General features: G+C 46.8%; 1 protein-coding gene across 1 annotated transcript in view; it reads left to right on the forward strand.

Moving 5' to 3' along the window:
- LOC111963409 (sprouty-related, EVH1 domain-containing protein 1) overlaps window positions 1-16,324 on the forward strand; it is a 92,075-nt gene that overhangs the window by 71,720 nt on the left and 4,031 nt on the right. The window contains exons 3-6 of the mRNA XM_023986829.2: window positions 898-1,066; window positions 6,729-6,775; window positions 11,978-12,142; window positions 15,812-16,305. Of these exons, the coding sequence (XP_023842597.1) occupies window positions 898-1,066; window positions 6,729-6,775; window positions 11,978-12,142; window positions 15,812-16,305 (875 nt within the window). The remainder of the gene's footprint in view (window positions 1-897; window positions 1,067-6,728; window positions 6,776-11,977; window positions 12,143-15,811; window positions 16,306-16,324) is intronic.

Below are 16,324 nucleotides of genomic sequence, written 5' to 3' on the forward strand. Positions count from 1 at the left end.
CCTTCTCCAACCCTCTCCTCCAGCCCTTTCCTCCATGCCCTTCCTCCAGCCCTTTCTCTAGGCAGAGTTCAATAAGAATGAGATATGACATTTCTTTGAGGGCTTTTGGGGGGCTGGAGGAAGGGCTGGAGGAAGGGCTGGAGGAAGGGCTGGAGGAAGGGCTGGAGGAAGGGCTGGAGGAAGGGCTGGAGGCCACCCAGCAGTCTTAATTAATAATATTTCTCTCTTAGTTTCTGTGCCTGGCTCCAAAACTGTTCTTAACTCCAGCTTTATCATTTGTAAAATAAAACCACTATATTGTAATCTGTTTTATAAATGAAGAGGGGAGGGAAAAGGGTTCATTATTTGGTTGGATTTGGAGCGTTTCAATTTATTCAGTGTTGGGACAGGGTTGTGGCTTTTCATTTATCTCAACACGCTTCGTGTTGTAATTAAACGGGACACATTTAAACAGCTTAGGGTGATGAGTAAGATGGCGGTTAGATGTCTGTTCCTCAAAGTCTCCCTCAGACAGGGGTAAATAGCATAGTTTCCATGTAGTGATTTTACACTCCTATACCATGTTGGATTTCTACTTTCTACGCCTTTGCTTTTCGAGTGAGAAACWGATTTTTGGGTTTTCTAGCTGCTTCTGGAGAAATCTAGACTAGATTCTGTGCTGTGTGGTTCTGTATCATATTATTCTGCCTTAAGGTAGTGGGACCAACGTTTTACCATCTGGCCAGGTAGCCTAGTGGTTAAGAGTGTTGGGCAAGTATGTTCCCTTGAGCAAGGCCCTTAACACTAATTGTTCCTGTAAGTCTCTCTGGATAAGAGCGTCTGCTAAATGACTGAAATGTCAGTGTAGAAAAATGTGAACTTCAAGTCACTAGCAGATGTCTCTCTCTCGCTGTTCAGGTTGTTCTGGAGTGTATTCTAAAGAAGGACCTGGTCTACAACAAGGTCAACCCCATATTTCACCATTGGAGGATCAACGACAAGAAGTTTGGCCTGACCTTCCAGAGTCCTGCAGACGCCAGGGCCTTCGATAGAGGGATCCGCAGGGCCATCGAAGACATCAACCAAGGTGGGTTAGGAAGGACCCTGAGCTTCAGTCCACCTCAGTACAGTCTCACCTCACAGAACATCTGCTTTTGTAGACTCCTTGCCTCTGACATTATGCCTGTGTTCGTATTAATTTGTGTGTGTTGGTTTCTATGCGTGTGTGTGTCATTGTGTGTTGTTCTATGTCTGTGACATGTAATGGTTGACCTGCCGCCTGTTCTCCTGGTGGTAGATGTGTAGTGTTGATTAGCTGTGATGACTTCCCCTGCTCCTGGCTCACTCACCTATGATTGGCTCTCCTATCTTATCTGTGCCAGCTGTCTAGGACATAAGGGCACCACTTCCTGTACAGACTGACAAGCCCGTGCCCAGACAGTCGAGTCAGAGGATAGGTCTACAAGCTGAGGGACACCTTTAGGTCAGGATAGGGGCCGTCTGGAATTTGAAGTTCAGGCTTTAAGGTACAGATATAGGATAACTCTTTTGTTGAGAATGTTCCTGCACCGCAGGAAATGCAGATGAGCTTTGGGATTTACATAAATACACTGAAACAGCAATATCAACAGTATTGCACTTTTCATGTAGCCTAATTTTAGTCAGCTAATTGCCTAACTACCGATCAAGCAACATTATCCACTAAATGTTACAATCCTGTTGCTGCAGGAATATTTTTCTGTGGAATAGGCTAGGTGGAGTTTGGGCTAGGCTAACCTGGTTGGAGATGGGCTGAAGCTAGGCTAATCTAGTTGGAGATAAGCTGGGCTCTGCTAGGTTAACCTGGATGGAGATGAGCTGAAGCTAGGTTAACCTGGTTGGAGATGAGCTGAAGCTAGGTTAACCTGGTTGGAGATGGACTTGAAGCTAGGTTAACCTGGTTGGAGAATGAGCTGAATCTAGGTTAACCCTGGTTTGGAGATGAGCTGAAGCTAGGTAAACCCTTGGTTTGAGATGGGCTGAAGCTAGTTTAACCTGGTTGGAGATGGGCTGAAGCTTAGGTATACGCTGGTTGGAGATGAGCTGAAGCTAGGTTAACCTGGTTGGAGTGAGCTGAGCTAGGTTAACCTGGTTTGGAGATGGGCTGGAAACTAGGTTAACCTGGTTGGAGATGAGCTGAAGCAGGTTACCTGGTTGGAGATGGGCTGAAGCTAAAGGTTCAACCTGGTTGGAGATGCGGCCTGAAGCTGGTTTTAAACCCTGGTGGAGATGGGCTGAAGCTAGGTTAACCTGGTTGGAGATGGCTGAAGCTAGGTTTAACCTGGTTTGGAGATGTGCTGAGAGTAGGTTTAATCTGGATGGGAGATGAGCTGAAGCTAGGTTAACCTGGTTGGAGATGGCTGAGCTAAGTTAACTGGAGTGAAACTGAAGCTAGGTTAACCTGGTTGGAGATGAGCTGAAGCTAGGTTAAACCTGTTGGAGATGGCTGAAGCTCAGGTTAACCTGTTGGAGATGGCTGAATGCTAGGTTAATTCTGTTGGAGATGACTGAAGCTAGGTTAACCTGGTTGGAAGATGGCTGAAAGCTAGGTTAAACCTGGTTGGAGATGAGCTGAAGCTAGGTTAACCTGGTTGGAGATGCGGCCTGAAGCTAGGTTAACCTGGATTGGAGGATGAGGCTGAAGCTAGGTTAACCTGGTTGCGAGATGGCTGAAGCTAGCGTTAACCTGCGTTGGAGATGCGGCTGAAGCTAGTTAACCTGGTTGGAGATGCGCTGAAGCTAGGTTAACCTTGGTTGGAGAATGGGCTGAAGCTAGTTAACCTGGTTGAGATGGGCTGAAGCTAGGTTAAACCTGGTTGGGAGATGCTGAAAGCCTAGGTTAACCTGGTTGGAGATGAGCTAAGCTAGCGTTAATCCTGGTGGAGATGGGCTGACTGTTAAGACTGGTGAGATGGGTGAAGCTAGTTAACCTGGTTGGAGATGGCTGAGCTAGTCTACGTTAACCTGGTTGGAGATGGCTGAGGTTGATACAACAGCTTGGGACTCTGGTACGCATTTCCAGCAGAGGTAGTGCCAGAAGTTAAAGTCATCCAATTAGCAGGAGAGCCGCCAGCTCCAGCAATCTGCCATCCAGCCTGCCCTGAGTACCGACTGTGTTAGGCTACTTAAGCATCAGACTGTTACTAGACCCTGTCCTGGGCTCTAGCGGGCCTCCTTACTGTTATCTCCTCCTGGTCCCGGGTCTCAGCTATAACTGGCCTGGCTGTGGCGGGTCGGCTGAGACCTAACCTGGCCTGGGCTTACTGTATCTGGCCCCTAGTGTTACTTAAGACAGAACCTGGCCTGGGCTCTACTGTATCTCGTCCGGTCCTCGGCCCTGTAGACCTGTGTTACTTAAGACTAGAACCTGGCCTGGGCTCTACTGTATCTCGTCCGGTCCTTGGCCCTGTAGACCTGTGTTACTTAATCTTGACGCTAGGTGTCAGATTATTATTATTATTTTTTTTTAATAACGTTCACAAGGTAAACGGACTATTTCTCAGGTCCAATCGTAGAATGCATATAATTTAGAGATTAGGATAGAAAACACTCCAAAGTTTCCAAAACTGATTCTGCAGGCGCAAACCTGAGGAATCTAACCCGGAAGTGGATTTTTTAATATTTATCTGTGTTTCCTTGCCCGTCTTTCTTCCATTTAAAGGGGTATCAACCAGATTAACTTTTCCAATGGCTTCCTCAGGTGTGACCAGGCTTTAGACATAGTTTCAGGCTTTTATTTTGAAAAATTTGCGAGATTTTTTCAAAACGAGTCAGGTGTCCTTTGATTAGTTCCTGCGAGCGAGAGGGGTAGCTCTCCATTTTTTCTTTCTCTCTTTTATTGAATAGGTTACGGTCCGGTTGAAATATATCGATTACGTTTGTTAAAAACAACCTGAGGATTGATTATAAAAAAACATTTGACATGTTTCTACGAACATTACGGTACTTTTTGAATTTTTGTCGAACGACACGAGGCTTTGGTTTTTCGAACAACGCGCAACCCAAATGGCGTTTTTTTTGTTATAAAAGTAATATTTATCGAACAAAATAACATTTATGTGGTAACTGGGAGTCTAGAGTGCAAACATCCGAAGATTATCAAAGTAAGCGATTCATTTTATTGTTTTTCGACTTTCGTGACATGCTAATTTGGGATTAGCTGTTCTAGCATGATGATACACTCACAAAAAATTGGATTGCTTTCGCTGGGCAACAGCATATTTTCAAAATAAGACTACGATAGGTGGCATTAACAACAAGCTAAGCTGTGTTTTGGTATATTTCACTTGGTGATTGCATTGATTATTAAATTATTTTTTTGTAATGATTTTTTGTTGCGCCCTGCAACTTCAGCGGTTGTTTAGGAAATGAATCAAGCCCTTTAAAAAGGGATCCGTTAGCGCAGAGACGGTTAAGACTAGACACCTCAGGCCATGGGCCTCTACTGGTATCTCATACCGAGTCTCCTCGCCCTGTAGACCTGTGTTACTTAAGACTAGAACCTGGCCTGGGCTCTACTGTATCTCATCCGGTCCTCGGCGCCTGCAGACCTGTGCTACTTTAAGACTAGAACCTGGCCCTGGGCATCTACTGTATCTCCATCAGGTTCCTCGGCCCTGTTAGACCCTGTGGTTACTTAATAGACTAGAACCTCGGCCTGGCTTCTACTGTTATCTCGTCCGGTCCCTCGGCCCTGCAAGACACTGTGCTACTTAAGACTAGAAACCTGGCTGGGGCTCTACTGTATCTCATCCGGTCCTTCGGCCCTGTAGACCTGTGGTTACTTAAGAACTAGAACCTGGCCTGGGCTCGACTCGTATCTCATCCGCGGTCCTCGCCCTGTAGACCTGTGTTACTTAAGACTAGAACCTGGCCTGGCGCTCTAACCGTATCCTCGTCCGGTCCTCGGGAGGGCCCTGCAGACCTTGTCTACTTAAGAACTAGAACCTGGGCCTTGGGCTCTACTGTATCTCATCCGGTCCTCGGGCCCTGTAGGACCTGTTGTACTTAAGACTAAAACCTGGCCTGGGCCTCTACTGTATCTCATCCGGTTCCTCGGCCCTGTAGACCTGTGTTACTTAAGACTAGAACCTGGCCTGGGCTCTACTGTATCTCGTCCGGTCCTCGGCCCTGTAGACCTGTGGAGGAAACTGATGGGGTCTAACAACATCATGACAATTGTTTAAATTAATGAAGCACAATGGACTACACCAAAATAATCGTATAACTCTAGCTATGGATATTTTAGGTACGGATGATCAATACAAGCATATTAGCAGAATTAGCATTCCTGTGAATTAGCACACAGGCCTATGGGGAAGGAAAGGTGATATCTAGTCAGTTGCAGACCTGAATGCATTGAACTGAAATCTGTCTTCCAAATTGAACCCAACCCAATAATCAGAGAGGTGCGAGGGCTACCTTATCGACATCATCATCAGTGCCCAGGGAGCATTTGTTGTTGGTGGTTAACTGCCTTGCTCAAGGGCAGAATAGCAGATTTTTCAACCTTGCTGGCTACTGGAGTCGAACCAGCGACCTTTTCGGTTACTCTACCAACTCTCTTAACTGCTAGGCTACCTGCCTTTGGTCTTGTTGTCAGTCATGGGTTTATATAAGACTGCTGCCTAGATCTCAGTGCTTGTTCTACTCCTCTCTGTATCCTCTGATCTGTTCTAGCTTCCTCGGTATTCCGGCAGTGTTGTGTAATACCTCTTCTGCACACAGGCAGGTTCCTTTGTATTCCTGTTGCATCGCTCTGCTGCCGGACTGCAGTGTGTTTGTGTTCTTCTTAGTGTATGTTTGAGTGTGTGGTGTGTCAGCCTTGCGGTCCTCTGTTGCCATGGGAACAGCTGACACATGGCCCAGGCAGCGCCGTGACCCAGCACTGGCAGAGTCGTCTCTGTCTCAACGTGCTATAGACAGACAGGCGGCCTGGGTCTCACCGTAGCAGAGACTGACAGACAGGAAGATGGATACCCACACACTGTTCAATGCTCCAACAATTTTCTTCGGCCTTCTCTAAACTAACGGAGAGAGACACAGACGGACGTACAGACGGACGTACAGACGGACGTACAGACGGACGTACAGACGGAGGCCTGGTTTCTCCTGCTGCCTGCCTGGCTCGTTTTAAATGAGGTCTTAGTGATCCTAATTAAGTGAACTAGGAGTCTTAAAAGAGCCTCTCGATGCCTCCGGTACAAACACATTTAACTTTGGACTAATTTATTTCCCCCAAGATTTCAAGAAAAGCTTGTTTTAGACATGTTGCTAAGAGTCGGGTACGAGTTCAACAGTACGATTGACTTAGTATTCTTATCAGTACTTACTTGAAACTAGGTGTCAGTGAATGCAACATTCATGGCTTTTTAGCCTCGACTCGAGTTGCACTTTTACAAGTAGAGAGTCGATTTCATTAGGCCATGTGTCCCACTAACACAAAATAGCTTTCATTTCCCTTTTAGCTGTTCTCGGGTGAATGGAAGTCTTTGCCAACCATACCTCCCTTAATTGCTTCTCTCTTTCCTCTATCACCAGTGACGTACTTGTGGGGAGGTCTGGGGACTTGTCATTTTTTGGGACTTGGTGACGTGTGGACATACTGTATGTTACGAGAACTCTTTCTGTGTCTCTCTGTAGCTCACCTGTATCTGTGTAGCTGGAAGTCTTATTGAATATCTGATTTTCTTCTGTCTTCTCTTTTCCAGGCTGTCCTGCGTTTGACGACTCGGACTTTCTTGAAGATGGATTACAGGTGAGTCCAAAGACTGGGGTCCTCATATTCTCCATGTACCTGTGTCTCTATTTGCTAGCACTGAGGTTTGCTGTAGGACTAACTCTACTTCTCACAAGTCTAGTGTGTTTCAGTTCTCTTGCCGGTGCTAGAATCCAGGAAGCAGGGCAGAGGGAAATCTGTACTGCTTCAGGCCCTTCTGTCTTCTACTCTGCCAGTTGTCTTTAGGATTTGAGTCTGTTTGAACAGCCAGGGCCTTACCTTCCATTGCTGGGGAGTTGTCGAGTGTGCCCACGGCTTAGGTGTGTCATCTGGTCAAAACTGATACCTGGGGGAACCCAATTGTGTAAAAATAATTGCGTGGATTATCTGAAGCCACTTGTATTTACTCATGTTCCTCGTCTGTTAATAGATTGAGCTGTGCTCAGGCGTATTGTTGGTAAGCTGATAAAGGAGTTGGTTATCACTTTGTCCTCAGTCTGAGATTTCACAAGCTACAGGTGTGGTTAGCAAGGTTTTCTCAATCTGAACAAGAGGGAGTACAGGTATATGACGACACACCCAAGCTGATTTTGTGTTGTAGAAACAACACTGCTCCTTAACACTTCAAGTAGAAACCCCCATCAGATTTGTGACATGATGGTACAATGCYTGGTATTTGCTAAGTATACATGGCAAACTGAACCTCTTAACGAAAGTCCTTGTTTCAGAAGACCTGCCAAGCCAATCATTTAGTAGCTCCTGCTGTTCTTTAGTTCTCAGTATTTGTGAGTTTTGTGTCAATCAGTGACTCGGTGGCTGGGCTGCAGTCACCTTTGACCCCTCAGTATCTGACCTCATTCACTGAGTGGAGTAGAGAAGGTCAGAGGGTGTGAGAGGGAGGGGGAATCTGTTCATGTGGAGAGCAGCTTTAAGGAATCAGCCATACAGGAAGTCCAATGGCACCATTGTTGCTAAGCAGCAGAAGAGCAGGCGGTGGGAGGAAAGGGGGAGGGGGGTTCGGTGAGTGAGCAACTGAGGGTGTCGCCATGGTAATTTGGCATCCGAGTGTTGCGGTCTGTGACCTGAGCTACACGGACGAGAAACCGTGAGGCTAGTCACTCTAACACCAAGCCACCCAGCTAGAGAGAGATAACGAACGCTCCACTTAAATGCCACCACACAATGTGTGACATTAGTCTGCACCTCTTCATAATTTAACACGTTCCAGCCTTGGCTGCATCACAGAATTTGACTCCAATGATGAGAACTGTGTACACAGACAAAACATTTGTTCAGAGTTTTTTGTTCAGTTTCATTTATTCATCAAAGGTCTGACATGAATTGATTTAGCTGAAAGTGACCTTGTGCTGTAGCCCAGCCGAGAGCCACGAGACGAGTCACTTTGACATGGGATGGAGGGCACTCCGGAGCCTCGTGTGGGCCTGTATTGGATTTAGCCTTTCTCTACATGAGCTGGACTGGCCTAGTAACATGTCTGCCAAGTAGTGTTTTGGGATGTCTGGTTTTCCCCTCATAATCTGAAGCTCTGAGCCCATGCAGACATCAATGGCCAGCCAGGTCTCTTGGTATCTGGAACCCCTTAACCCAATGTGTGTGTGGTATCAGCCCACATCCTGCCCAGCAGGGTTCAGCACCCTCTACCAAAACGCCACAGTCTTCCTCTCTCACCCCGACACCGCACACCCCACAGCCAGTCACACACTTATGCCAGCAGCATACCACCCTGCATACCACTGTTGGCTTGCTTCTGAAGCTAAGCAGGGTCGGTCCTGGTCAGTCCCTGGATGGGAGACCAGATGCTGCTGGAAGTGGTGTTGGAGGGCCAGTAGGAGGCACTCTTTCCTCTGGTCTAAAAAATATCCCAATGCCCCAGGGCAGTGATTGGGGACACTGCCCTGTGTAGGGTGCCGTCTTTCGGATGGGACGTTAAACGGGTGTCCTGACTCTCTGAGGTCATTAAAGATCCCATGGCACTTATCGTGAGACGTTAGGGTGTTACCCGAGGTATGTCCTGGCTAAATTCCAATCTGGCCTCAAACCTCATGGCACCTAATATCCCCAGTTATATGATGGCTCATTCATCCCCTCCTCTCTCCTGTAACTATTCCCCAGGTCGTTGCTGCAAATGAGAACGTGTTCTCAGTCAACTTACCTGGTAAAATACGGTAAATAAAAATAATTAACACACATGCATAATCACACAGTCGACACATACACACACTCAAGGCTGACATACTGCACAAATGCATACAACCTCCCACACCCTCCTTGCAGAACCTTGTTTAGGTACCACATTTGACAGGTGTTTGAGAACGCAAAACCACATCTGTTTTGTACTGCACGATATCCGCTGAGGGGATGGGCGAGCCTTTCTCATCTTAAATGGATATAGGACTTGTAGATTGTAGTGTTGGTGCGATCTCAACTCAACCAGTATTTGAGAGAGGCGTGGGTGCCAGATCATGGAGAGATTAAACAAGTAAACCCCAAATGTGGGTCAAATGGCACCTGGCATGTTCTAGTCAGGTTGGGTTGTTTTGGTGAGGAGAAGCGTACGTGAGAGAAGCCCCAGTAGAATCCTTGTAGAGCAGGGCTGAGCAGTATTACGAGGTTGCATTCTAGGGATGAGTCATCATCCCGTACACTGAAGAACTCATACACAATCCCTCACTCCCCTCCTCCTCTCTCCCTCTCTAACACACATCTGATTCCTTTTTCTTGGGATGCTTCAATGAAAGTGAACATGCAGTTTGGACCTGGGAGTCTTTGGTCACTGATACAACACACACAGCAGGCCAGCCCCTCCCCTGTGTTTGCCTGGAGGTGGAACTCTGTGGAGCTCGTATGTTGGTCCTGAGCCAGGTCACCCGCACCATCTCCACCTTCACATCTGGGGTCAGATCGGAACCAGATTGGCCCCCACGCATGCCTTTTTGAGTGTGGGGCTCAGCACAGCGCTTTATAAGGAAGCCAAGTCTGGTTCCAATTTCATGCCCCCACCCCTCTCTCTCTCTTCACACACACACACACACACACACACACACACCACACACACACCACACCACACACACACACCACACACACACACACACCACACACACAACACACACACAACACACAGCTGTCATCTGGCATTTTAATTTTGGCCTGCATTTCTCCAGCTGGAGTTGGTTTTGACATTCCCTCAGCAGATTTGTTGGCCTGCTGCTCTTCTCTCACACACCACACATGCTACACACTCACGTATGCATATGCTCACTACACACACTTTTTTTTCTTCTTTGTTCTTTCTCTCTTTCCCTCCTTATTCTGGCATTCCTGCTCAGACTGCGCACCAACACACACCACACACCCACCAAACACAACAACACACCACACACAACACACACACTACTTTAGCAGTCTAGGAGGGAAGAAGGGGTAAAAGAGAGAAGGAGTTGGGGGGTCAAAGAAGATTCTTAGCAACACGGACAGTAATTACTGTGGGCAGCTGGGGACAACCAGATTTCCGCGTGTGTTAAACACTGGCGTGGCGACCTTTACACACCGATGACTACACCGAGCCAGCAGCTCTCTCACACGCAGGTCAGCGAGGCAGTTGAGGCTGAATGAGGAAGGGTGTGTTTCTGCTTGTGTTTGAATCAAAGTATTGCTTATCTGTGTGGAGATATGCTCTTTGTGTTGACTGAATAAGTTTGTGTACCCATATGTGTTAGAGACTTGTGTGCAACTGCATGTCCAAGTGTTGGCTGGTGTGTAGTGCTCAGATGGAGCGAGCTCCATGCTTGTGTGGGTGCTGAAATGTGGTGCATCATTAGAACTTTCATTACGCCTGTTCTACCTCTTCCGTCGGTTTACTCTCTCCTATCCTCCGTACGGTTTACCTCTCCTTCCTCCGTACCGGTTTACTCTTTCCTCCGTACGGTTCTACCTCTCTCTCTCCGTACCTGTTCTCCTAGCTCTCTCCTCCGACCGGTTCACCTTCTCCTGTCTTATACCTCTCTCTCCTCCGCACGGTATCTCACCCTCCTCGCCCGTTACTCTATCTCCGCACCTCGGTTCTCTCTACCTCTCCTCTCCTCCGCACGGTTCTACCTCTTCCTCTCCTCACGTACCCGGTTCTACTTCTCTCGCCTCCGTACCGGTTCTATCTCTCTTCCTCCTAGGTCCTCTCCTCCCGCACGGTTTCTACTCTCCTCTCTCCGCACCGGTTTCTCAATTCTCCTTCCTCCGTACGGTTCTACCTCTCTTCCTCCTTTAACGGGTTCTCACTCTCCTCTCCTTCGACCGGTCTCTACTCTCTCTTCCTCCTCCGCAACGGTTCTACCTCTCTTCCTCCGCCACGCGGTGTCTAATTCTCTCTCCGTACCGTTTATCCCTCCGTCTCACTCTCCGTCCTCTACCGGTCTCTCTCTCATCCTCCCCGTACGTTTCGACTCTTCTCTCTTCCGCACCGCGTTCTACGTCTCCTCCGCACCGTTCTACCTCTCCTGCTGCTCCGTACCGGTTCTACCTCTCCTTGCTCGTGACGGTATCTACCTTCCTCTGCTCCGACGTTCGACCGTTCTCGCTACCGTCCTTACCTCTCATCCTATCGACCGGTGTCTACACTCTCTCTCCTCCGCACGTCTAACTCTCTTCCCTCGCGCACGGTTCTACCTTCCGCCTCGAAAATTCGTACTTCGGTCTACCTCTCCTCTCCTCCGTACCGGTTCTACCTCTCCTCTCCTCCGTACCGGTTCTACCTCTTCTCTCCTCCACACCGGTTCTACCTCTCCTCCGCACCGGTTCTACCTCTCCTCCTCTCCTCCGCACCGGTTCTACCACTCCTCCTCTCCTGGTGGGTGTATGTATACATGTATTTGTGTGTGTTAGAGTTCTCAACAGTAGTTGTCCAATACAGTTGACTAGGATTTGTCACATCAATAAAATGCCTGTGAGAACACATGGGAGGCTGATAGGATCTCTTGAGTTCTCAACAGAAGGGGCTTGAGTCATCTCATATCACAGGCAAAGGCACCGGGAGAAATGTGTTCTCTGGGCGCTACCTGGTGGACAAATGTGGGACAAATATAGTTAGAATATCAGTGGTGTCTGTAGCTAATGTGAGTCAGTGATATGCTTCTTATACCTACTTGTGAAATATAATAATGGCACCTTGTATAATTAAGGTGAGATGTGAAAAATGAATGATATAGAAGTTTTGTGGTTGTGTTGCAGCCCCTGTGTGAGGCGCTGCCCTCCATCTGTACGCCAATGAAGGAGCCCTTTTCCCCCCTGAGTGTCCACAATGTGGTGTCCACTGAACCCTACCGGGGATGCTACGTCCGCGCTCAGCCCTTTGACCAGTTTCCCTCCAGCAACCACCGCTACCTGCCGCCTCAGGTCAGTACCAAACACCTCTAGACTGGAAGACTTCACGGGTCCAACAGACCTGGAATTCTGAGACCCGACTCGGGAACCAAGCGGCACTGGGCCCTAAATTATTACTTTCATCTGCTTTTTATCTGTGTCAGCCAATTGCAACTCAATAAAACATAAGTTATGTCCAGCTAAAAGTGGTTCCCGCCACTCGCCTCGCGTGCTCCTGCTGCTGAGGAGAGAGACAGAGGGAGCGAGTGAAAGGAGCCTAGGCCACTGTTGATTGCGAAGATGGCCTTTTTAATTGAAGTTAAAAGAGAAAGAGTATATTGAAAAGAAGCAGACAATGGGAGTGTTTAATATTGTAGTGGACAAAGATGAGAAGAATGTTGATGTGGCCAAATGGACTCTGTGCAGGTTTGTGCAGGTTTGAGGTAATTTTCAAACTTTTATTTAATTTTGTGTTTATTATCATTTGTTTTATCATTATTATTATTGTATGCTTATTTAGGAATCTAAACCAGTTCTTTAAATATGCAATGTTTCATTTTGTTGGCTAAAATTGAATTTTAACTTTAATTTTGTACTCCGTATTTTATTTTAAGATGGGTTAAAAGTAGGCATGTTATAAAATATCTTTATTCTATTGCTGTCATTTGTTGGGTAGGCATACGGTAGGAACTCGCCTTCTTTCTTAATTGCTGCAAAATAGGCCTGACCTGTTAAATACTTTTGTGAAGGTTTAAACCAGTTCTTTAAATATGGAAGAACAGGTAGGGAGGAGAGGAAGAGCGGGTAGGGAGGAGAGGAAGAGCGGGTAGGGAGGAGAGGAAGAGCGGGTAGGGAGGAGAGGAAGAGCGGGGGTAGGGAGAGAGGAAGAGCGGTAGGAGGAGAGAAGAGCGGGTGGAGAGCGAGGAAGACGGGGTGGAGAAGGCGAGGAAGACGGGTGGAGAGGCGAGGAAAGACGGTGGAGAGGAGGAAGAGCGGGTGGAGAGGAGAGGAAGAACGGGTGGAGAGGAAGAACGGGTATGGAGAAAAAGATAAATAATACTAAAATAATAACACAAGGAATAAGTACACAATACATACACGGTGTACCAGTACCGGGACAATGTGCAGGTGTACGATGTAACTGATGTAGATATGTAAATATACAGTGCTTTCAGAAAGTATTCATAGCCCTTGACTTATTCCACATTTTGTTGTTACAGCCTGAATTCAAAATGGATTAAATAAATAAAAAATATCACCCCTCTACACACAATATCTCATAATGACAAAATTAAAACAGGTTATTAGACATTTTAGCAAATTTATTGAAAATTAAATACAGAAATCTAATTTTACATATTTTCACACCCCTGAGTCAATACTTTTTAGAAGTACCTTTGGCAGCGATTACAGCTGTGAGTCTTTCTTGGTAAGTCTCTTAAGAGCTTTCCACACCTGGATTGTGCAACATTTGCACATTCTTCAATAAATTCTTCAAGCTCTGTCAAATTGGTTGTTGATCATTACTAGACAACCATTTTCAGGTCTGGCCATAGATTTTCAAGTAGATTTAAGTCAAAACTGTAATTTGGCCACTCAGGAGCATTCACTGTCTTCTTGGTAAGCAACTCCAGTGTAGATTTGTCCTTGTGTTGTGCTTTAGGTTATTGTCCTGCTGAAAGGTGAATTCATCTCCAGTGTCTGGTGGAAAGCAGACTGAACCAGATTTCTCTAGGATTTTGCCTGTGCTTATCTCCATTCCTTTTATTTTTTATTCTGAAACTCCCCAGTCCTTACCGATTACAAGCATACCCATAACATAATGTGGCACCTTAATTGAGGAGGACGGGCTCGTGGTAATGGTTTTAGCGGAATTAGTGGAACGGTATCAAATACATCAAACACATGCCACCACTATGCTTAAAAATGGAGTGTGGTACTCTCCAAGCATAACACTTTGTATTCAGGACAAAAAGTGAATTGCTTTGCCGCTTTTTCTGCAGTATCACTTTAGTGCCTTGTTGCAAATAGGATGCATGATTGTGAATATTTGTATTCTATACAGGCTTCATTCTTTTCCCTCTGTCAATTAGGTTGGTATTGTGGAGTAACTACAATGTTGTTGATCCATCTTCAGTTTTCTCCTATTACAGCCTTTAAACTCTGTAACTGATTTAGTCACCATTGGCCTCATGGTGAAATCCTTGAGCAGTCAGATGCCATACCAAGATGTTCTCAATGGTGCAGCTGTAGAACTGTTTGAGGATCTGAGAACCCATGACACAAAAAGATTCAGCCACCTTAGGAGGAAGAGGTGTTGTCATGCCCTCTTCACAACTGTGTTGGTGTGTGTGGACCATGATAATTCCTCAGTGATGTGACACCTAGGAACTTGAAGCTCTTGACCCGCTCAACTACGGCTACGTGAATGGGAGCATGCTCAGCCCTCCGTTTCCTGTAGTACACGATCAGCTCCTTTGTCTTGCTGACGTTGAGGAATAAGTTGTTGTCCTGGCACCACACTGCCAGGTCACTGACCTTCTCCCTATAGGCTGTATCATTGTCGTCGGTGATCAGGCAAACCATGTTATGTCATGCGAACTTATTGAATATGTTGGAGTTGTGCGTGGCCACACAGTCATGGGTGAACAGGGAGTACAGGAGGGGACTAAGCACGCATCCCTGAGGGGCCCCTTTGTTGCGGGTCAGAGTGGCAGATGTGTTGTTGCCTACAGTCACTACCTTGGGGCCGCCAGTCAGGAAGTCCAGGATCCAGTTGCAAAGGGAGGTGTTCAGTCCCAGGGTCCTGAGCTTACTGATTAGCTTGGAGGGCACCATGGTGTTGAACACTGAATTATAGTCGAACAGCATTCTCACTTAGGTGTTCCTCTTGTCCAGGTGAACATAGGAACTCTATATCTCTGTTTCTGTGTGGCTAGGCCTAAGCTTATCTTCCTTTTTTATATATATTTTAAAAATATTAATATCATACAGTGGACACCTAAGCCGATACGCCTATATGCATGCAATGCCCTGGCGCATTTAGCACTCACATCTCTGACAGCTGAGCTGTGAGGTGGACAATTTATTGTTTTAGGAAAGTAAAAACCAATATAACAATTGGCTATAAAGTTTTGCATGTTCTACACATTGAAAAATACAAAGTTTTATTTTATTTGTTATAGGCAGGTTTTAAGGACACATAACTGTTGGTTATTTGGCCAATGTCACTTGTTTATTGATGGTGTTGGCAGTGTCCAGTCTGAGGTTTCTTTCTGCTCTCGGATCTGAACGGGTCTTCGGATCCAGATCGGAAGGCGTTTGTTTGGGTCTGTTTCTCCACGGGCCTTTTCGGAATGTGTCTGACAGTCCTCGGGTTCATTCGGAACGGGTCTCCATTTTTATAAAGTTAATTTATTCAAATCAGGTCAGGTGGGAAAGCCACGTTCCATTTCCTAAGTTGGACCCGTGACCCACTATATTACAGTATATGAATAGCCCTGTATTGCCACTGGAGATTAAACCTCCATGTTAGATCTAGTTTAATAAGGTATACTAATTCTGAAGAATGTCCTACATGACATGGAAGGACAGTAAAGATCATTCACGATGCATACTCAAATAAATTAAATATATACTGACACTGCTAAAATGTCTGTTGTGTTCTCTGAACTGAATAAAATAACACTGTGTCTCCATCAGGTGTCCTTCAAGTCGACGCGCCATGTGAGCTTTCACATGGACGAGGAGGAGATTGTAAGGATCAACCCTCGTAAGGACGTTCTGATTCGCGGCTACGAGGACTACCGCCACCCAGTCTTGTGGAAGCAGGAGGCAGAGCGAGAGGACTCTGACTTCCCTGCCCTCTTCCACAAACTGGACAGCAAGAAGTGTGAGTACCTCTTCCCCGAGGGGCCGGGCATGGAGTCCCACTCAGGCCCTGGGAGTATGGGCATGGGCACAGGGCTGGGGCTAGGGCTGGGTAAAGACTCCTCCATCAAGGCGCAGCCCTCACCACTGCTCAAGTCCAAAAAAGGGCGGCGGAGGCGGGAAGACGGGGAGCGTTCTCGCTGCATCTACTGCCGGGAAATGTTCAACCATGAGGACAACCAGCGGGGCCAGTGCCAGGATGCTCCTGACCCCATCAAGCAGTGCATCTATAAAGTCAGCTGCATGCTTTGTGCCGAGAGCATGCTGTACCACTGCATGTCCGAC

Source organism: Salvelinus sp. IW2-2015, linkage group LG4q.2 (genome assembly GCF_002910315.2).
Source record: "Salvelinus sp. IW2-2015 linkage group LG4q.2, ASM291031v2, whole genome shotgun sequence".
In the NCBI taxonomy this organism is placed as follows: Eukaryota; Metazoa; Chordata; class Actinopteri; order Salmoniformes; family Salmonidae; genus Salvelinus; species Salvelinus sp. IW2-2015.